This window comes from Stegodyphus dumicola, chromosome 8 (genome assembly GCF_044657685.1).
Source record: "Stegodyphus dumicola isolate Sdum_Otavi_A_Nest chromosome 8, ASM4465768v1".
Classification (NCBI taxonomy): Eukaryota; Metazoa; Arthropoda; class Arachnida; order Araneae; family Eresidae; genus Stegodyphus; species Stegodyphus dumicola.
In genome coordinates this window covers 135,575,807-135,599,275 of record NC_140775.1, presented here as the reverse complement: position 1 = coordinate 135,599,275, position 23,469 = coordinate 135,575,807, and the positions used below count along the sequence as shown (strand labels likewise).

The window sequence follows — 23,469 nt, the reverse complement described above, 5'->3', positions numbered from 1 at the left end:
CCCTGATTTTATTGAAAACGTTACACACTGCAAGGAACCTTGGTCAATCTTCTTTGAAACATATACCCCCTCCCGCCCCAAAATCTTTTTTAGTCTAACCTTGACTTTTCCCAACTTTAAATGACATCATTATTTTCTACATATTATGATATTCGGTCACAATATCAAGAACATTTTACATAACAGTCTGATTAAATAGCTTGGTACCCATCAAAACCTTCATCTTCAAATTAACTCATGGTAAATGGTAGCTTTTATTGAATTCGAAAAGTAATAATTATTCACATTTAACAAATCATTTTTAAAGTTTATGAGATGTATGCATGAACTCTCTCTCTCTCTCCCTGCCCCCCCCCATTTAAAGTTCAGACAGTTCTTTGGGTTATAGACAGTTTAATTACTTTCCATACTGATAACAGAGTCCTTATAATGATTAAGAAAAGAGCATGGAGGGGGGCTAGAAAATGCCAAAAAAAAAAAGTGAAATGAATAATTTACTCATTTTTATTTCATTTCTTCATACTAAGCATCATTTTAGGAAGAAGATACATACTGCAGTTTTATTTATTTAAGCACACAACTCTTGATCCTTTTGTTTCCCATTTTATAATTACCTGTCTTTAAGTGCAAGTGATTAAAGACAAACAAATGCAATCCCCCTGTCAGGTGTGTAATTTTTACAATTTGTATTAATTTGTTAAATGGATTAACTAATGAAAATACATAACTGAAAGAATTATAAAATCTAGATTCTTTTTTTCAAGATATCTACCATTTGTGTTAACAAATTATACACATGAAGAAACCAGATCAAGAAAGGATTAACAGAAATGGTAATACATCTATCTGTACATGAACAGGGAAAAATTTGAATCATTTAGTTATAGCATCCCAAAACTATATCCTTCAGTATAAAATTTTGAAATGTTTTCACAGACTTATAAAATGGAGTACGTATGAGTATAAGATCTTATAATGTGGCAACAAAATATTTCTTGAACAAAGAGAATAATAAAATCATGTATTATAGGAAAACATGCTAGTGAACATTCTTATTAGTTTAACAAACATTTTCCATCAGTATCAAATTAAAGAGGGAGACCCCTCATCTCCATCTTACTCTCTGATGAGTGAACTTGTGGTTCAACAGTTAAAGTGCCAGTTTATAAAGCATCTATTTCTGATTTCAACCCTAAGCAGTGACTTCAGTATTTCAAACCACAGACGACATTCTCAACAGATGGCACCACTACAGTCTGTTTCTTTAGGCACTTCAAGGTCTTTTATTGTAATAACAGGTGTCATCCTCCCACACAATATTATATTAACTTTTTCCACCTCATTTTAGGTTCAATCAAGACTTCAACTGTATGCTCTTTATAAAGCAAAACATGCTAAATGGAAATTAACAGAGGGGAAGAGGGAAATTTTGCTGTAGTTAAAAAGTTTTATTATAGAAAATTATTTAAAAGTTGTTCAACTGGTTACTATAGCTATAACAATTCCCTTGACAGATCTCAAAATATCAATATAATACAGTCAAAAGTCGTTAATTCGGACACCCATAATTCGGAATGATCTATAATCCGGACCTCAAAACTAAAAACTTTCTGCACATGCGCCGCGTTGACACATGCGCGTAAGACCTTTTACGACTGCGCATATGAGTGTGCGCAAGTGCAGAATACGTTTTCGCGTGCGCGTTTTATGTATAATGGACGTATAAGCTAAAATTATCTAATTACCTATTTCAGTTAATGTTAATTATTGCGATGTTCCTTAATTTTCGAATTGGATCCGGCTTATTATTTTTTGCAGATTGTAAGAGCAATTTTATAAAAGTAAGCTTAAACTTTCGATTATATCAAATAGAATTTCCGATATATATTTGTTAATATGTAAAGGATCTAAAGCGAAAGTATGTTTTGAAATCCGAAATCTGTTTATCAATTTCACGCTGCTCGGCGGGGGGAACGCCGCGGCGAGCGCATAATGAATTGGAAGTTGATCTGTCAGCACTATCCGTATCTTCAGCACAGATGTTTTTATTTTATTTGCTTATAATTCCTTACCAAATGTAATATTTCATCTTGACATGCTCCGTCTTTGATATGATTTAAAACAAGTTCCTCGTCATTATAATTCGCTTCCGATAGCGAAGAAAAGTGACAGAGGTTATTATTTTGATACCCTTTAGATCATAATTGTTCTTTATTTCATAAATTACGGTTTCATATTTTTAATTTTAGAATTTCTGCATGCCATCTAACGAGATTTAAACTGATGATCTATAATCTGGAAAAATCGATAATCCGGAATCGTCGAAGTCCCGATGAGTCCGGATTAACGACTTTTGACTGTACTTATTTTCCGAAAGTTTTTACTGAATCTGAACGTATCAACGTGTATTACCCCAAAATTTATCATTTTGTTTAAGCAAAAAACTGAGTTATCATCAGATGGAGAGACAAAATTTGTTTTCAAAGAGTTTAAACTGAGCAATTTTTTTTTTTTTTTTTTTTGGCTTTAAGTTCAAAATGAATATCCAGAACTTTTTGATGCAGCACTAAAGGTACCAGTTGCCTAATTTAATACATGTGAGTTAGGATTTTCCTAATTTCTCTCAGTACTGAAACAGATTTGCAGTAAACTTACTTTTAAGACTTAAACTGAGCAAAATGCAGCCAAAAATACCACTGCATGCAAACAAGAAACCTGCTCATAGGTCTAATTAAATGTTTTCTTTTAGTATTTTTTTTAAAGTTCCTAAGCTAAAAAAAAAAAAAATTTAACATCTTCCTGATTTTAATATTACCTATCACGTACACAGAGCTCGTATAGAGCTAGTTTTTGAGCAAGTAGAATTAGCTTATTAATTATTTTAACTTTTGGCCCAACATGTTACTTTGATGTCATAAGTTGGGTCGCACTGCCAAAATGTTTGTTTACCACTGTCAAAGGGTATAAAATGGTGAAACTAGATTGCAGCAGTCAAAACTTTCTTTAGGACAGATTCTGTTAGAGATGCTCAAAGAATATTGCTAGGAACAATGAAGATTGGCAGAATACTAGGTAAGAGAGTTGGAAGTTAAAATTTGGTTCCAACAGGATAGTGCAGCAGCAGGCAAAAAGTAGGAGTGTACTGCAACACTATTCCAAAGAATTCGTTGAGAAGTGTTATCTGTGGAGAATTTGTTGAGGAGTTATCTTTCTGCATCATCCAAAACAAAGCATCCAAGCAGAAAGAAGAAATTTAGAGGACATTATTTTAAAGGTTTACTAGTGCCTGTATTATACATATTATATATTGCAGTAGAGGTATACTGTTATTTCCTGAAGTTAACAACAAGAATTCAGTGTTTTTCTGTTGTTACGGTTGTTGTACAATATGCAATCTCCAAGATTTCACATAAATAACCCAAATCATACATTTTACAAATAAAATTTTCTGAGTTTGCATCAATATAAAAAGTAAGTTTACAAATCTTACCTAACAGCATCATAGTCTGTAATTCTTGTCTTGGAAAATGAGCTTTATCATAAGAAGCTCGGCTTCGTTTCGAATAATGAGAATGTGAGCCTGAGCTATGAGACTGAGCCTCCCCATCACTTTTTGTTGTACTTCCATCTTTTAAAGGTTTAGTTGATAATGCATTCATTTCAGTATCATTTGGCAAGGTTCCATTCTCACTTTTAGCTACTGGAAAAAATATAAAAACTTTTAAAAATTGATACTGTTATTCTAAAACATGGAATACAGATAAGATATTTAAAAAAGGGATTAATTAATCTGATATTCTTTGAACAGAAAAAGATTCAGATGTATTTTATGTACAATTTAACTTCAAGATATCCTAGCTGAAACTTCCCATTATTAGTCAGGTCCTGAACACTCAGATCCTTGAAATAGAAGACCATTGCACTCGTGTCTCATAGATACTCCTTAATAATAAGCAAAAGACTCAGTCCACTAGCAGAAGGTTTAGTTACATATATATTTTCTCAAAACAATTATAGTAAACTTTAAAAACAAAATTTGTTGACATCCTTAAATCTTTAAATAATAATAATTTGATATGTAACTTAAAATTTTGTTAGCGATGAAAAACATATCTGATGAAACTCTTAATCCACATAAGACAGAGTGAATAGGAATTAGTGTATCTGCATAAAGATATATTGATTACTATTTTGTTTAATTAGTTATTGAAGCATGTTTATTCATGTTCAATTAAAATTAATATATGAAGAGTTGTAAGCAAAAAAACATTAAAAATAAAAAATTCAGAGGTAGAAAAGAACAGAATACATCATCTATTTGTATCTGATATTTTTCTGAACAGTCTTTTCAGAGGTATCTGCCTAATTTTTGTTAATTTTAGATGTGGTTTTATTGGCATTTTCTTCTCATATTTTTTTATCATACACATTATGTCATGTCATTACTACTTCCTGGTGTATATATTTCAGCCTTTTTTAGAAGCTACTTTTCTGCCTCTCTCTGCTTGAAAAAATAATACAAATGCTAAATAAAAAATATGTCACCTTCCTAACATGACGGTAAGGAAATTGGCTGTCATAGCTTGGTTAAAGTTTTGAATCTTGGATAAAACATGGATGTTTATACATGCATAATGTCTTTGTGGAATTAAAAAGGGATTAATTAATCTGGGCCAAAAGTCCCAGAAAATACTGCCCAGCCAAAAGTACTCTTGAGAGGTTGGTTATAAGGGAAAACGGGTAAAGACCTTTGATCCATTCCCTGATTCTTCTTCAAAACAGATGGAGCTGTGAAAAAATTTAAAAGTCACCTGTAAGGTGTCTCAGATCCTGGCCAATGGCAGGTGCATACAAGGTTTTGGACATGATGAATTTATAGACCTAGTTGAGATCCTCTCAGAGAAGGATGAAGAAACAACAACAAAAGCTACTATTCAGATCCCCCCCCCCATTTTTAAATAACATTTTCTCTATTTTAAGTAAATCCATTTTTGTGATTGTTTATACTATAGCTTAAAATCCAACTGCCAAACTAAATTTTACACTTGATAAAGGTACTAAGAGATAATGCAATGTAGGCTATTCTCTATCAATGAAAAAAGTGAACAACCAAGGCCTCAGGATCCAAATGCAAAAAGTGTATGTTTTCAGAGAATTTCAGGTTGTGCTACTGTTTAAGAGTTATTCCATCATATACCAGCATAACTGCCAAAATGCACTATTATCAACTACGATCCCTCGCTTTAATCAACAACAGAATAGTTAGGTAAAATGTTCCTATTCTGTGAGTGAATCTCAGTGACCATTAAAATTAACCCACAGAAAGTGAGACTGGCAACATTCTTTGCTTTCAAGCCAGCTTACTTCCACACAGACAGATCTGAAATCTACATTAAAACTAGAAGAAGGCCATTAATGCAGATAATGTCTTTATTTTGCAAAGATTAACATGTGCATTCATGGTCAAACCTTCTACAGCAACAGTTATTAATGAATATAATTTATATTTCATACTACACTATTAATCTTCAAATATAAATATGGCTATACTATTAAATATTCCACTGCATTTATGTTACACAAAAAAATTAACAAATTGTAAACTTAAGTTCAAAAGCGCTTTTTTAAGAAACTAACCTTCAGCAGTAGCTTCAGCTAACAACCTAGCCTTTTTCTTTGCTCTTCTCATCCGACAAAACACCATCAGTCCGATGACTAGTCCCATATACATAGCAGCTGCACTTAGAGTTACTGTAACTGTTTTAGTCATAGTATTTTCACTATCATTATTGAAACCTCTTCCAGCATTATTAGGACTATAATATTCAGCACCTGAAAAGAAGCATTAAAAATTAATGTAGTCATAATATCAAAACACACATTAAAATAAAAATATTACCAAGAAGCAGGGTTTCATAATTTTAAAATCTGTAGTATTTGTCACAGAATGAGCTGAGGCAAGTAAGAAATTGTAATTTTTGATAAGTTTCATGGTGACTGCAATATTTCAAGATAAAATTATATCTATCTAGAAAAGACTTTTTCAATCTTGTTTGCTTACAAGAATTCATTTAAAAAATTTAAATTCTGCATTACATACTTACATTTTAGGACTTTTTTTTTATGAAATGTTGCACTTAGAATATTAATCTGCAATACATTTCAAAGTATTTATTTGCCAGCATTTGCATAAATTGTTACAACCAAACATGAAAATTCTAGTTAAAACACATAATATGCAAGATTATTATTACCGAATTACATTTAAGTACTTAGTATACCACTACAACAGTTAAATAGTAATTAAAGTTATTAATAACAGAAGTCAAAGAAATATTTTTCTTGAATTCAACCCAAAATTTTAATTAACAATATGCTAATAAAATGTTGCGAGAAATACTTATTTATGAGGTATGAACATGCTAGGCAAGTATATGTATATATCAAATGTTATACTCAACTAAAAAAAGGGGGGCTGCACTATAAAAAACTGCCTTACTTTTTGATCCCCTAACACTACTATAATAAAATAAAAAATTAAAGACACCACAGTTTTTGAACAATTCAAGTACTGCTGACCAGTGGGTTTCATTTAATGAGTGTATTGCTTAGATAATTAGTGTATGAATTTATTCTCTATCGCTTGAACATCAGTCTATGAACTGATCTGAAATTCTGCATGCATGTAAAGGAATGGGCAGTTTTAAAACACAACCATTAAAGCCATATTCAAAAGCAAAATCTGGAAAAGGGGCAATTAAAACTTCTTCAAACATAATTTATTTTTTAGTAATAATCGGAAATAGCATATCTGTTTTGCATTTATCAAGATGTGAGGCTCAGATAAAATGCAAGTTGGAGTATAGAGAAATCAAAAAATATAATCAGATGAAAAAGACAAAATGGCTTCAGTAATTTTACATTTAAAAAAGAATTTGAGAGTTATTTGGCATCAAATACACAAAATAATTCCTTAATGATAAATTTCTTTCTTTCTTCTTCTTCTTCTTTTTTTTTTTTTTTTTTTTTTTAAATTGTCTCCAACTTGCATCTGTCCTAACTACTGAAAAGCAGTACAACTGTTGTATTGTCATATGCCTTACAGAATAATGACTTTCATTTGGCACCCCATAATTAAATGTTAACTTATGAAAACCAATATAATTTGATTATCACCATACTGCTCCCAATGTCTGACAGAAACATAAGAGGCCTATAAAGTATCTAGCAGTTTCATACATCAAAGAGTATATTAAAGTTAAAAATTTTATTTAAGTTCAATAATGTACGAAGCCACATTTGTTTGGCAGTCAAGAAAAAGTAGCCACTTCCCCCCAAAAAGTAACAATAACATCAATATTTCATTACTAATGTAATTAAGAAAAAGCTATACCACATAAAAATATCTTTTCTTACTTTTAACATTCAAATTGACTTCAGCTCTTTTAAAACCTCCACTGTTTCCAACTGTACAGCCATATTTTCCTTCATCCTCCATATGCACTTCAGACACGTATAACGTCCCATTTTCCATCACATGAAATCTCTTCTGATCAAAATTATCCATGACATTATTTTTGTCCCACTGAACAGCAGGCATAGGATCACCTGAAGCTTGGCAGTGCAGCATAGTAGAATAGCCTTCATAAGCTTGAGTATCCTCAGGCTCTATCACAAATTTTGGCATAACTGCAGAAAAAGAAAAATTAAGTTAGGCATAACTGCAGAAAAAGAAAAAGAAATTTAGGCATAACTGCAGAAAGAGAAAAATATTCTGTAAGTATCAAGATGTTAAAATAAAATCTTAAAGCATGCCCTGAGTATGTTCTCTGGTCTCTTCAACAGGAGAAAATATGCATAGATTAAACAAAAATGCACAAGAAAGAAAACATAAGATTTACATTGGGCATCAGAAGGGTAGTTAACAAATATCATTACACTGACTACTATTTGTTATTGATTCACTCTGAAATACTAAATGAATCATTGTAAACTGATACCACCACTTTTAATTAAAACTTCTTGAACAGAAATAAATATTTTTTGCAAACTTTCTTCAGTGTAAAAAATAAAATAAACATAAATATTCTGATAAAATTTTTATTGAAAATTTTAATAGTGAGATTGAAAGAAATTAGGGATTTATATTTATTTCCAGAATCACTCCATATTTTTTTATCCAAACTGGAAATACTAACTGCATGTACAGAAGAAATTCAACTCCTGACACTCACAAGGATTAAAGAATTTTTGTGCTGTTATTTTACATGTTGAAATCACATATCTTAGTTGCCTACAGAAATTAAATTAAGCAAACTGTATTCTTATTACTTAATAATAAATAAATAAGATTATGTAAACTAAAGGATTTTTTTTTACAGAAAACGACTGCAATTTTATAATCACCAAAATAAAATTCAGAAAATACTTCTAAATAATACAATGCTTAAAATCTGCATGTAAAATAATACTTTACACCAAAGTTTATATCATAATACTTATATGTACGATAGATTCTCGCTTATTCAATGTAAATGGGCAAGCAGCAAGTCAGATAATATGGAGGTGTTAAGAAAAAGCCTATTAAACATCAAACTATTTTACAATTTAACGCATTATAAGGCTAATAATCATGTTTTACAGCAAAACAGAAAGAACAGTCTGAAGTTAAATACAGTAAGCACAGTACTTCAAAAGTTCAGTCCTGTGATGACTGAAACAAATTTTTTATTGTAGTTTGCTTTCTTGATGAGTATTTTTTCCTTCTTCTTGCTGCCGATTCTCATCATCTTTGCATCATTATATCAATTCCTGTAGCCTTTTCTTGTTGCTAAAAATATTTTAATTACATTTACTGAACTCTGTTGTTATGTGAAATTCTGTGAGGCTCAACTAGTTGGTTACATCTTGATTATCATTTTCATCACAACTGATATGAATGACAATTTCTTTATCAGTCACTTCATTCTGATTACCATCAAACTTTTAATTTCTTGCAAAGGTGCATGGGAAACATCCAGAAGTATATTGCATTAAAGGTAGAATGGTTTCTTCAAATTCATCTATGCTTTCCATTTTCATACTTTCATCATTGTCTAGCAATCCAGGCCTGTACAACTCAATAAGCAATATCTTTTACGCTAATTCATTAAAGTTTTTCAATCATATCTTGTCCTTCTTCAGTTTTTTCTATCACTGTGGACAGTACCTTCCTGCGGTATTCCTTTTTATTATTTCCAAAACACCCTGATTTACAGGTTTACAAATGGCAGTTTGGCAGTTACACCAGGAAACAAAAACGTTTCCTTAAAGTCATAATCTTGAAGCTCCTCAGTATTAGGGTGGATTGGAGCACTGTCCAGAAAAAAAAAAAAAAAAAACTTTTCTAAGAAAATTATTTTCTTTCAAAAACTTCTTTATTGAAAGAATGAACTTCTTAAAGAACCAGTCTTTGAAAATTTCACTGCTCATCTATGCAGCATTCTGATTGCAGTATTCTGATTGCAGTATTTTAAGAGGAAGAGCATTTTTTTAAACTGTTTTAAAGGCTCAGGACTTTACATAAGGTGCATTTTGTGGTTTGCAGTAGCATTACTGCATGATAAAGATAATAAAATTGTCAGCTTTTCTTTATTACGCATATAGAAGAGCGCTGCTGCTTCAGTTCTAGCTGAACATCTCTTACTAGGTACATTTTGTAATTAAGGCCTGACTCATCACAGTTAAATATCTGAATATTTGTGAGGCTTTAAGTTTCAGTTAATTACTGAAATGTTTTCTTGAATTGTTCCATTCCTTCAAAATTCGATGATAGATTTCCCCCACAAACACTTAACAAACGGATATTGTAGCATTTCTTCCATCAGTTGAATTAACTGACATTTGTTGCAAAATCAGAGACTCCTTTTCATTGAAATCATTATGAAAATGTAATGACTTTGCCCCTGAACTGTGTAAATCCAATATACAAAGTTTCACTCACTTTTTACTGTCACTTTTTTATAGTTTTTCTTTCTTTTACTGAACACTTGATGAACACCATTTTTCTATTTCTGTGACCCCCCACTCAGCTATAGTTACACCATCCAATACTAAAGTCATCAGCTATTTTTTCTTTTCATTCCCATTCCTTCTGTACTTGCATAAATTTCAGCTTTAAAATGTCACAACAATAGTTTTCAAATTAGACACACCATACACAGACATTATACACATGAACAATAACAAACAATAAATTGATCTGCACACAGTGATAAAATGCACTGCATTGAATGACAGACTAATGAATCATAGCCTTTTGATGGCCATCAACGAGCTCAGCTTGCACTTCATTTATGCAACGCAGTGGCCATAAATGGATACAGCTCATATCACAAATTTACGATAGACAGACATTGTGCATACTTGGGAAGAAAGCATACACACAAAGGACTATGTTCACAATTTGCAATTCATGTTGACAATGGCTGCTTTTTTTCCACAATGCTATATTAGATAAGTGACAATGCACTGAAATTATTTTTAAAACTAGACAAACAACAATTGGAACTTTACATAATGTAGATACCAACCCTTACACATTTCTATCTGTACATATTATTCAAGTTTTCAAACATGAATTATATCAGTTAAATAATATCTATTTCATACTTTTCAATAAAGTAAAATATAAAGTAAAATATAAAAGCAAGCATATTTCTTTAAAATTTTCAATTTAAATGGGAGATGAAAATTTAACCAAGTTCAAAGCTAGCACCAGATATAAACATCATTAAACATTTCTGGATTCAATTCCCTTCTAGAGACATAATTTCTTCAGAAAATTGCAAAATAGTATCTACATCAAATACTGAATTAATTACTTATCATTAAGAAACACTCAAAATAACCACTACGACATACCTACAACATCCACATTAATAGTAGTATTTATTATTCCTTGAGAACTAGTAGCAATGCAAGTGTATTTTCCAGCATCTTCATTAGTGACACCTTTAAAGAAAAGTGTACCATTGTCATCTTGAATGTGAGATGGCCAATCAAAGAATGGATGTCCCACTTTCATCCACCGCACAACTGGTTGTGTTGAACCTCTAGCTTTACAATAAATTTTAGTATATGAACCTAATTCCAGTCTTGTGCTAACAGGAGGTGGGACAAATTTCAGTTGCTCTGAAAAAAAAAAAAAAAAAAAATATATATATATATATATATATATATATATAAATATACAATATAAAATTTTGTATAGATGCAAAAAACTAAACAAATAAATATTCAGTAGTTTTAAGTTTTCAACAAACCCAAAAGAAATGCATTTGTAATTCTTAATGATAATATCAGAATATAATATGATAATAAATGAAACCATGATCCATATGAAGATTATAACTTTTCCACTTTTTTAAGCATACATATAAATTTAGTAACATTTTCATTTACAATTAGAAGCCAAATTTATAGGATCATACATGCCCTTAGAGATTCTCACATGAATAATTAACTTTTCAAAATATAAACATGCAATGTGTCTTAAGATAAAGAACCTAATATGTGCATGCAATAAGACCTACTTTTCAGATATCCAACACTGTTTATAATAACAGTTAGTTACAAGAATATTTTTAGAGATGAAGGGAAAAAGTATGAACTCTAAAATAACTTTCCAGTTGCTATTAATCAATCAGTATATGAAAATAATAAAATTTTATGATACTCGTTTCACCAAAAACATACCTTTAACAACAAGAGTTGCTTTTTCAGATTTTGCTGGAGGAAAACCATTTGTGATGACTTCACACACATAATCTGCAGAATCTGACATAACAACTTTATGAATGATAAGAGTTCCATTGTGTAGAAATATAACAGAATGTCCAGGTCTCTCTTTCAAAGGTTGGTCATCTTTAAGCCACTTGACATATGTGACTGGATAAGGACTTCCATTGAATTCACAAGTAAATGTTGCTGATTCACCTTCTTCAGCAAGTAAACTGACTGGAGGCAATGTGATTGTAGGTGCAGCTAAAAGTAAAAGAATTTATTTAATTGTAATTATTAGCTATTTCTCAAAATTATTAAGTTTAAAAAATGAAAGATCATTTATGATGTACATTTAATACCAAACAAATGCAAAAAAATATTTTGAGGTAACAAAAAATATTAACTACTTTATACTAGAACAAATACAAAGGTTTTAATGTGATAGTACACTGGCAAGAAAATTGAAGAAACAACTATAAAAAGGTGCTTTATATCAATTATATTAAAGGAAGTTCAATGGAAGGTAGCTAGTTGGCAGATGAAAGTCAATGTTATCTTGATGCCCAATGGGATTTACCCTCGTTACATGGAAATGTGCAAATATTTTCACCTGTTCTTTCAGCATATGAGGAAAGGAGCATAGGTAGACACTTCAAATTCTAATTTTAAGGCTTGTATGAATAAAGTTTTCATTTTGGATGTTAGAACAGGTTGTTGAGAAGGCATCTGATTGATTGTGAGAAATGGCATGTGAGAGTGGAAGCAGAACAGACACCAACACAGGTCTGTAAAGATTTAAAACTACCCAAAAGTATCATGTCAAGAATCTGAAAATGGTTTAAAGGGGCTGGTAATGTCTACAAACAGACCAGGGTAAAAAAAAATGGGTCAAAATAGTCACTTATAATTGCTACTAGGCAATGACTGCTAAAAGAAATAGGTAACTGATATAAGCCCATACTGCAAATACGTTTGCTATAGCTACAGAAATTAGATTTCTTGTTATTTCTCAAAGTCGAGATGACATTCCAACCTAAGGCTGGGGTGCCTAACAGATTAACATCATCCCAATGAAAGAAAGGTATCAGCAGACACGCATTTATTGAAGCACCTTCAAGCATTACAGGTTATTGCACTGTTATGTTACATAAATATTACATGGTGCACAAGTTTGTGCTTTATTAGTCTCTTGCATTATTCACAGTGATTTTTATGTTGCTCTGTGCAAGTAGCATATTTTGACATTTAGAATTTGAGAGATGAGGAAAAGATATGATAATAAAATAAGAAAAAAATATAAGAAGAAATAAAAATAAGACTAGAGAGAAAACATAACAAAACAAAACAAGACTGGGAAAAAAAAAAAAAAAGAGTAACATTAATACAATTCTTGTGTATGCAATACACCAGGGGTGGCCAAAATGGGGCTTGCGAACCTGATACGGCTCTTGCAGGCAATTTGTGAGGGTCATGCATATAAAATATATGTATGAAATATGATAAACTAAAACTATTCAGTGTCCAAAAGAATGTAATTAATTAGTTTAGACTCTTTTTACAAAGTTATCAGGCATTTCTTTCTATTTAAAATCTCCTCCACTACTTCTATAATAATGTAAATACCAACTTGTGGCTTTTAGAAAATCTAGATGTGGCTCTCGAACATTCCCGAATTCAAATGTGCGGCTCTTACAGACATGAATTTTGGCCAACCAAACAATATACTGTACAAGCAAATAAACAGTATTCATTATTATGCAGATGAATGAAAGTGGTTAACTGATACATACATTAGGAGCACTTTCAAGCAAGTCAATAAAACATATTATTATATGGATAAATAATTAAGACCGGCTGATATAATACATAAATTTAGGACTGTTGCATGTGAGTAAGCAGGATCTGTTTTTAATTGACAATAGGAACAAAATTTCAAACCAGTTGAAATGCAAGTTGACAAAAAAAAATTTTACTAGACATATTGTACAATGCTTATGATTATTAAAAACTTTGAAATGTCTTGCTTCGTACATGTATATATGTAACATATTACTAAATAACATTTATACTTTACTAAACACATACATCAAAACTCCTACCACCCCAATTCAAATATTTAATTCTGAACAAGCAGATAAACAATACATATCATTAAGCAGAAAAATAATAAAGACTAACTGAAATGATGCATAGATTTAATACTGTTACAAGCAAATGAACAAAACATATTATTATTCAGATAAATGATAAAGACTAACTGATACAATACATAAATTTAGAACTGTTGTGAGTGAGTTTACAAGACTTGTAGTCAATTAGTAGTAAGAACAATATTTGAAACCTGATGAAATGAAATCCAAGCTGACAGTGAATCTGTTGCAAGAAGTATTGCAACACTGATGCAATATATAACTAGTCTAATATATATATTAACAAGGTTGAAATGCTGTGCTCAGTACATATACTTATGTACTATATATGATAAAATACACATTTGATAGACGCTTATCAAATATGCATTTGAAACCAAAGTTGCTAGTTCTAAGAACTCCAGTGCTATCATGTTACAGGAATAAGATTATCTAGATATACCATGAGTCACTGGCTGCATAAAAGAGGGCTGTATGAAAGGAAAGGGATTAGTAGCCCACTAACTTGGATTATGAGATGTATTTGGTTGCAATGGGAAGAGATCATTGTGATTGGACCATGGACTGGAGCGCAATTCCCTTTACTGACGAGTCTCATTTTTGCTTGCAAAATGATTCCAAATGTGTTATAAGCTGGATGGAGCAATATAAATACACAAAGCATTAAAAGAATCATGAAAGGCATCGGGGACATAAGTGGTGGAATGCTGGTATGAATGGGCATCATGTTGAATATCTGCACTGACCTGCATATTTTACCAGTGCAATTATGAATGCTGAAATATAAAAAGATGAGGTTCTTCATCCTCGTTTTTCAGGAAATAATTAGTAACAACTTCCTTTTTAAATGGCTGTTAATGCTTGTCTCCATCTTGCTGCACTAGTAACCGATTATTTTGAGGGCGAAAAAATCTTGTGGATAGGCTGCCTCACATATTCTCTGGATTTAAATTTGATAGAATATGCGTGGAATGCAATAAGACACCAACTTGCATCACTGCAATCCACATCTTGCACTCTGCAGGAGTTTCAGGGCACTATGTATCAAGAACATGCTTTGTTACCACAGGAACTTGGTGTATTTTCTATTTCATGCTGGGTATTAGGTGTCCATAGAAACTTTTGACATTTAATACACAGCATAGAAAATTGCTATAAAATTGTCATCTTTGTTAATCATGAGCATACACATTATTAATTTTTTCTACACATTTATAAAAAAGATAACACACTAGTTTTACCCATCCCACTTCCATTTCATATGTTCTTATAGCTCACTGGTGGCTGAGCAGTAAAGTTGTCGAACACTTGTAGTTCAGTCCGCAGTTCGAATCCTAATAAACAAGATAGCTGTATGTGCATTTTAGTGGTTTTCTTGATGTGTAGCATGTACACGAGTCAGTTTCTCTTAGGAAATCCTCCATAAAGGCATCCCTCCCCTTACGCAGATAGCCCTCGAGTGCTGTGCCATAATTAAAATAAAGAAAGCAAACCTATGTTCTTATTTTAATTAGTTAATTTATTATTATTATTATTATCTGCAGAAAAAAAAGAATTCCATAATTTGAAGATATGTTAGGTAAGACAAAATACAGACCTTATGCAAGTTTTCCTTCTTGGCTTTAAAAACTTAAAACTTTGTCCAAAATCACCGGACACTCCACCTTTTCGTCTAACTGGAAGACATTTTCCGAAAATTTACTTTCACGGAAAAGGTAATAAAGATAAGAGAACATGCGTTGCGTGCACTATAAAACAAGGAAGAGTGAACGCAAGCAACGTATTTTGAGTGCAAAATATGGAACGTAGGACTGTGTGTCGATCCTTGTTTTGAATTATTTTATACACAGCAGAATTTTTAATTACCTACAAGTAATTCTTGCTTAGTTATTATTATTATTATTATTATTATTATTTCATATCTGCAATTTTGTTTTCATGTTTCTAGTATTTATTTCTGTGTGTATAGTTATGATTTTCGTATTTTGCTTGTATAATTTATTTCTATTAATGTGATATTCTTTATATTAAATACATATTAAGAACACTACATTAAGTACACAAAAAATTGAAGTCATTATATCAAAATGCTGATTTTTTACAATTTTTTTTTTTTTTTGTAAAAATAGGCTTAATTGCTGAAAATGTGCGGGCCAGTGGCGATGATCCATTTCAGCGGGTCCGGTCCCATAACTGCACGCTTCATTCTTTGCGGGCGGGTCCCTAAGGAGTTAAGGCACGGCAAATTGTGTGTATGCTGGATTCTGAGAATGTTTGGGGGGGAAGAAGAGTTTCAGATTTTAAATTAGTTTTTTTTTTAATGTTTTGTGTGTTACCTTTATTTATTAAATATCATGTTATTTGCACTTACACCATAAAATTTAGTTCAACAGCAATGTTGCAAAGTAATTTTAAATGAGCATATCTTTAGAATTTCTGATAAACAGTTCTGCACGCTGAAGGTAAAAAGGTTCCCCCCCCCCAAGTAGAGTGGCGCCATTACTCGCTTTTAAATCGTTGAGTTTGTTAATCAAAAATCCATTAAAGTTTTACAAAATATGAAATCGATAATAAAACAAATTCAAAATTTGGACTTTCAGATGCCCATATTCGCAGCAGCATTACGTCATTCAAAACTGGATGGCTTTAGGTATAGTTGTTTTATCACAATGCAAGAAACATAGATACATTTATGCAGATTTTTCATTGTTTAATTTCTTCAAATGTAATACATAGCAATAGTATTTGGTGGCAACAATTTGAAAAGTGATACGCCATTTATAGGGTTCTGACGCAAAATCGTGAAATGAAAACAATAACTTATTAAAAAAAAAAAAAAAAAAAAAAGAGGGAAAGGAAAGGCTTTGCACATAACTTTCTCACATGCTACACAAAAGCAGGCAATGTGTTTCTTAATCACATTGTGACTCCTCACATGAGATGGGTTATCACCACATACTATCCAAGCAACAGTAAATGTAATGTGCACAACATGAATTCCCCAAAATCCAAAAAATTCAAAACTTCAATTTCAGGGAAAAAAATCATGGTGACTGTTTTTTGGGACAAAGGCATTCTTTCAACTGATTTCATGCCTACCAGCACAATTAATGCTGATGCATATTATGGGACTTTGAGATGTCTTAGATGGAGAATTCAAAACAAGCTTAGGTATGCTTGCTTCATGACAATGCTTGTCCTGGAGAATTCAAAACAAGCTTAGGTATGCTTGCTTCATGACAATGCTTGTCCTCATACAGTGCTTAAAAAGGAAAAAAGGCACATTTCAGAAATTTCAAATGGGAAGTTTTAGGCCATCTGCCATACAAACTGAACCTTATACCCAGTGACTTATACTTAATCCTTTCACTGAAGAAACATCTTGCGAGGCAACAACCCATTGATCATGATCATTCATGGCCACGATAAGATTAAAATTCAGGTTGAAATGTTTCAACAATAGACAGTACGTCTATGACTGAGGGATAGAAAAGCTTGTATCCAGACATAACAAATGCTTGGAGAATAGCAGCAAATAAGGCATTAACCAGTAAATAATTTGTAATGGACATTTTATCAATTAAATGTTTTTTTAATGAGGCATTGCAGCCTCACTTTTTGAAAATGCCTCATGTTAATGAACCCAACATACAAATATATATAAATAAAATATAATTTAAATATGAATTTTAATAAATAATTATTGAACCCTTGAAGAATTACTAAAATTAATCATTACATATTTACCTGCAACATAAAAATATAAAGATGCTCGCTCTTGGCCAGCTATATTTTCAGCAACACATGTATAATTTCCGGTATCTGACTTTTTAGCCCCATCAACTATCAACTGAGAATCATCAACACGAATACGTCCAGCATCACTTATGACACGACCAGATGAGTCTTCCCACCAAATTCTAACTTTTGGCCTTCCTCCTGGTTTCACACAAGTTACTTCAAACTGGCTTCCAAGTGGAACAACTTTAAGCTCATCATGTCCAACGGGAGGTTCAAAGGGACTCATACCAAAGCCATCAATAACTGAAAATAAATACAAGCTTTGAGTTCTTAATGTAAAGGTAGTTTTAAAGACAAAACTGACTTCATTTCTGAAAGTACAAATAGCTCTCAATACTTACATTCAGTTTGTATTAATGGAGTGATCTCAAGATGAGATTACTAATTGTCGTATCATTCAATGTTCCTTACTTTAATAAAAAAGAAATGCAATTTTTAAAATCTCTTATGTATTTTTCTATTAATGATTATTCCACAGTTAGTTTAAATAGAGTTAAATTTCTATATGATTTTATTACACTAAAATTGAGGATATAATTATTGCAGAGATTTCTCTGCCCAAAAGAAAAATGGGTGATTCTGATTCTTTTGTAGCCTGGATTATTGATTGACACAAATTTCAGGAATGACATAACATGGCAAAAGTATTTCATAATATAAAACATAGTGAAATGTGAAAGCAGACAAAGTATAAAGAACATAAAGTATAAAGAAATAAGTAATTTTAATCATAGATCTTTATAAGAAATAATGTTTGTTATTTATAAGAACTGGTCAAATGAAAAATAAATCTCATTTACAAGATACAGATTGACTCTCCTGAAGACCTTGTCACCAACATCAGCTTAACTGGTACAGAAGTAGATGACATGCCAGACATCTCATAAACTGAATGCCAATCATTCCATTGTTGTAGAAATTGGTGTAGTTCATCTGAACTAATCTTGTAAATATCTATTATCAAAATGACTTTTTGCTTTACACAGTCTTCATACTTACTGTGCTCCAATGTTCACATTTCTCATTCATCATGCATTGCATACTGAAAATTAGCAGTTTTGCCATGTTCTACACTACTGGACAATTGCTAAGAATGTGCAACACTATCAACCATAGTAATAACAGAATAAAAGGAAGCAAAATGTGGAAAATTAGAATAAATGTGGGGTGGGATACAGTAAGAAGGGGGTGTATGTATGAAAGATTTCATTTCCCCGCCTGTTCATCACATAACACTGATAAAAGATTTAAAGCATTTGACATGTATGGGCAGCTGTTATACCAAGTGAAAGTTTTACAGCAAAGATTTAGTTGATGATCTTGAAAGTTTTGACATATCTTCCTGACATCTCTTAGATGATTTTTATAAGTGGCTATATCATTGAAAAGACCAAAGAAAAAAACAACAGGTGTTGCCAGGAAATTCAACATCGGCCACAGCATTGTTCAGCAGCTGTGGAAAGCATTTAAAACAACTGAAACCTGCATCTAGTCTCGGGGAAGGTCGAGTTACATGTACAAAACCTGTAGAAGTCAGGTATATTGCCCTATTAGCAAAAAGAAACTGGTGCATTACAGCTCGTCACATATAAAATAAGTTTCTTACTGCTAGACGACAATAGATCTGAAAAACTCTGGCCAGACATTTGGGAAAAGGACTTTATGCCCGCACACCTGTCATGCATGTCCCAGGGTCTGGACAGCACCATACCACTCATGCAGTATCATGGTACGGACTGGCAACATGATCAATGGCTGCACGTCCTTCATATTTGTTTATAGCTGTCAACAATACACTGATAAAGATTTATTGTCTTACATTCACCTTTTCCAATGTACTTGGAATTGGACATTGATGATTAAGTTCTTTTCAAGGACTACAGTACACAATGTCACCAAATTCTTTCTGTTCAGGAGTGTACACATAGCGAGAATTTCCAATGCCTTGTATGGCCAGCATGTTCTTCAGATCTAAAGCATACTGAAAAGTTTGGAATGCTCTGAGCAGGTGATTTGTCGGTCAGAAATATCCTGCAGCAAACAAGACAATCCTCATCCAAGAACTGACATACAAGTGGGATTTATTACCTCAACAACTGCTGAATAATGTTATGCAAAGTACACTCACTTCCAAAAGTTAAGCACAAAGATGTAAAATGCAAAAAAATCAACAAATACTGCTTTGATTGACACAAAATTCGGCAGGAAAGTAGCATCTATATTTATGCATAAAACAAAATCAATAATTATATACAGAAATGAAAAAAATTCTAAATTTTTGTAAGTTATCAGATAATGACATACTGGAGACTTAAACAGAATTATGTATAAAGTGAAAATAAACAGCATGAAAAAAAAAAAAAAAAAAAAAAAAAGACATTAATAGGGTATGTGATCCCCCCACATCTGTATACAATGTTTACACTTTGTGACCATGCTTTCAATTAGGTGGTCAACCACCGCAGAATTAAGCAATCACCATTCTTCTTGTAGAGCAGCTTCCATCTCAGTAAGAGTGGCTGGAGGTGGGAATTGTGAAGATACAGCACGACCAAGAGCATCCCAAAGATTTTCAATGGGATTAAGGTCGGGCAAATATGCTGGCCACGCCATACGTCCAATCCCTTTACTCCCCAGGTAGTCATCGATGATGTCAGCTCTATGGGGATGTGCGTTATTGTCCATTAAAACAAAAGTAGGGCCAACTACTGCAGCGTACAATCTCACAATGGGTTCTAGGACCTCATCTCGATACTGGACAGCTTTCAAAGAACCCCGTTTAAAGATGTACAGGTTGGTGCGGTATCCTAATGAAATTCCTGCTTGTAATGCTTCCGCCTCGGAATGCATGATTTTCGGTGATCTTTGGGGATTGATTGTGTGTTTGTTGTTCACGCCATATCCTTATACACTTGTCATCTGGCTCCAAAGCAAATCTTGACTCATCAGTAAACATGACATTGCCTCAGTCAGACACATTCCAATTGACATGTTCCCGGCACCACTGTAATCGTGCCCCTCTTGATTGGACAGATAGAGGAACACCAACTCGAGGTGCCTGGGCGTACAGTCCACTCATATGTAATCTTCAGCGTACAGTAGCTGCAGATATCACCTTAGCAATGGACGCTGTAACCATAGATGTCACATGTGTGGAGGTCGCTCTGCGATTCCACTTGGCTACAATAGCAATATATCGATCTTCAGCAGTGGTTGTAACCCTTGGGCGACCGTCTACGGATCTTCGGACAACTGTCTGTGTGGTTTGGAATTGTTTCCATAAACGTGGAATTAAAGAATGATGAACGCCGAAGAAAAGAGCAACATCTGTGATCGACTGTCCTGCTTCAATGCGCCCCACAGCACGCCAGCGCTCAGAATCTTCCATTTGTCTTCTGGAAGTCATAGAAACACGTATGTCTTAAAAACAAACTGTACGAAAGTTTTAAACACCTTCTATCAGCACTTACAATCAACTTCTGTAACCCTTCATAAAAAATTGAAAGAATTAATTAAAATTGGGCTTCATAAAGCTGGCTTCTTATAAGACTGCCTTTTTTGCATATTTCTTCAAAGCGCGATTGGCTGTTACCTAACATACTTGCATACTTCCATCTATCTACCTCTGCAGCGAACTGCATCCTCTTAAATTCTGATTGCCTTCCGGAAATTAGCATTTTCCTCTCCGTGCTTGACTTTTGAAAGTGAGTGTATAAACAACTAATGGAAATTGCAATAATCCGTGGTGAATATATCCCATACTGATACCTTTCTCAAAAGCTTCTGCTGTTGTTCATAAGCATTTTCCCATTTCTCCATACACAGAGGAAAAAAAAAAAAAAAAAAAAAAAAAAAAAAAAAAAAAAAAAAAACTTTTGGATGTTTCAAACTTTTTTCTATTTTCCTGAACAATAAATGTCATTTATTCTAATATCCAAATTGGACATTGTTTATCAAGACAAAAGGGCATCACAACATAAAAACCCAAAGATCCAATGAAATTGAAATTCATGAAAAATGCACCTTTCATCAAGATATCAGGATACCTATGTGAAAGTCTTTAACTTGGCAAATAATCAGCAACTTCCATAAAGGTGCTGGTATATTTATGATAGGGCATCGTGATGAAATCTTTGGGATGTTACAAGAAACTTTTTCACTTTGTGCTATTGAGTAAAGAATTAGATCTAATAGCTATGAATTTTCGATGGGTTTAAAATGTTAGGTTTAGTATGTTTAGTTTATTTATTTTTTTTTGGGGGGGGGGTTATAAAAACCTTTTTTTTTTCAATGAGTTTATTCATCTTTGCTGCATGAATCCTACAACAATGATCAATATTTCATTCATTTTTAAACCATCTATAACAAAGATGTGATATAAGTGATGAGGTGATACTATGACTACTGGCATCTTATGAAATTTCCTGAATTTCTGACAACCCCAGGCACTCTGCTTTAGATAATTTTCAAGGTTAAAAACTTTGCCAAGCATAATGTTTTGATTACTTACTTATATGTGTTTTTTTTCAATGACTGCAAACATCAGTATGTTTATTAGTTAGGAATTTATTCAACTAACTGCAGTAATGGTTTTGCCATATAAAAGCATTTAATTTTATTTTATTTCATCTTTGAAGGTGTATTGTACATTTCTCATTGTCTGCTGGCAGTTAAATTTTGCAACAACTTGCTGTGCACAAATGATGCATCTGTTGTTTTAGGGAAAATTAGAAGATTTTGGGTGAATTTTATGAACTTTTCAAATATGATTTTATGGGTCAAGGCACACATGTAAGTGAAAAATTTTGTAATGTTTAGAACATGCATAAATACTAATCAAATAATTATTTACTGATTTGAAAATTTTACTTAAGCCTAAAATTTCAAATGAGGCCATAATGTTCATATATAATTTAAACTCTAATCTGATACATGGCATTACATATGCTATAACTCCAATATATAATTATAGTGCATCATTTCCTGGCATCTGGAGCTATCTATGTTAAGAAACTAATTTATGTCTTGGTATGACAAGTTGAAATGTGGGCACAGTTTCTCAAGCAAAACATAAAAGATCCTCATGTGCACAATATTAAAGTATACATAAGATGAAAAATATATCCCTTATAACAAATGGTATTATTCAGTTCAGTGAATTGGCATTAAGACTTATTGTAATAATCTATAAGTAAAGTATTATAAATAACTCTATATAAACATAAAATAGTATAAAAAATTAGCAACAAACAATATCTTGTAAAGTTTCAAGGCTTGGAAATATGTTCCAAGACACCTTTAAAGTAAATATGAACTGTTATATCTATTCTAACTATCGAACTGTCCAATCTGTTATATCCATTCTGAACATCTAAGTAACAGATTCTACTATAGAAAAGATTTATTCCTGTATCTGTATTAATAAAGTATAATTTAAATTTTAGATTTTTAGAAGAGGAGAGGGTGGAAGTAAAGCCAAGATTTGTTTTATTCTATTTGGAAAAAATATTTTTAAAACTATAAATATAATAGGTACTATTCGGTTTTCAGGGCCGTAAAAAATCGCCAAACTATTGTTGATGCCAGTGCTGCCAAAAATAATTACGGCAACCCTAACACAAGAAAGGAAGTATAACAGTAAATAACTATCTAAGACTGATGTTTCAATTTAGATGAAAGGTTAATTTCATATAATACTTTTTATTATTATAGTTTATATATAAAAGGCTAAACATGACTGAATGGAAGCATAAGA

The 23,469-nt window shown here is 32.2% G+C and overlaps 1 protein-coding gene across 4 annotated transcripts in view; it reads right to left on the bottom strand.

Moving 5' to 3' along the window:
* Positions 1 to 23,469, bottom strand: part of LOC118199055 (inactive tyrosine-protein kinase 7-like) — a 164,884-nt gene that overhangs the window by 6,614 nt on the left and 134,801 nt on the right. For 3 of the 4 annotated variants that reach the window (XM_035370845.2, XM_035370847.2, XM_085822457.1), the window contains 6 exons: positions 17,661 to 17,957; positions 11,737 to 12,024; positions 10,903 to 11,172; positions 7,417 to 7,689; positions 5,638 to 5,832; positions 3,491 to 3,700 (listed from right to left, as the gene is read on the bottom strand). In XM_035370845.2, the coding sequence (XP_035226736.1) occupies positions 3,491 to 3,700; positions 5,638 to 5,832; positions 7,417 to 7,689; positions 10,903 to 11,172; positions 11,737 to 12,024; positions 17,661 to 17,957 (1,533 nt within the window). The remainder of the gene's footprint in view (positions 1 to 3,490; positions 3,701 to 5,637; positions 5,833 to 7,416; positions 7,690 to 10,902; positions 11,173 to 11,736; positions 12,025 to 17,660; positions 17,958 to 23,469) is intronic. The other variant, XM_035370846.2, reaches the window with a different exon arrangement.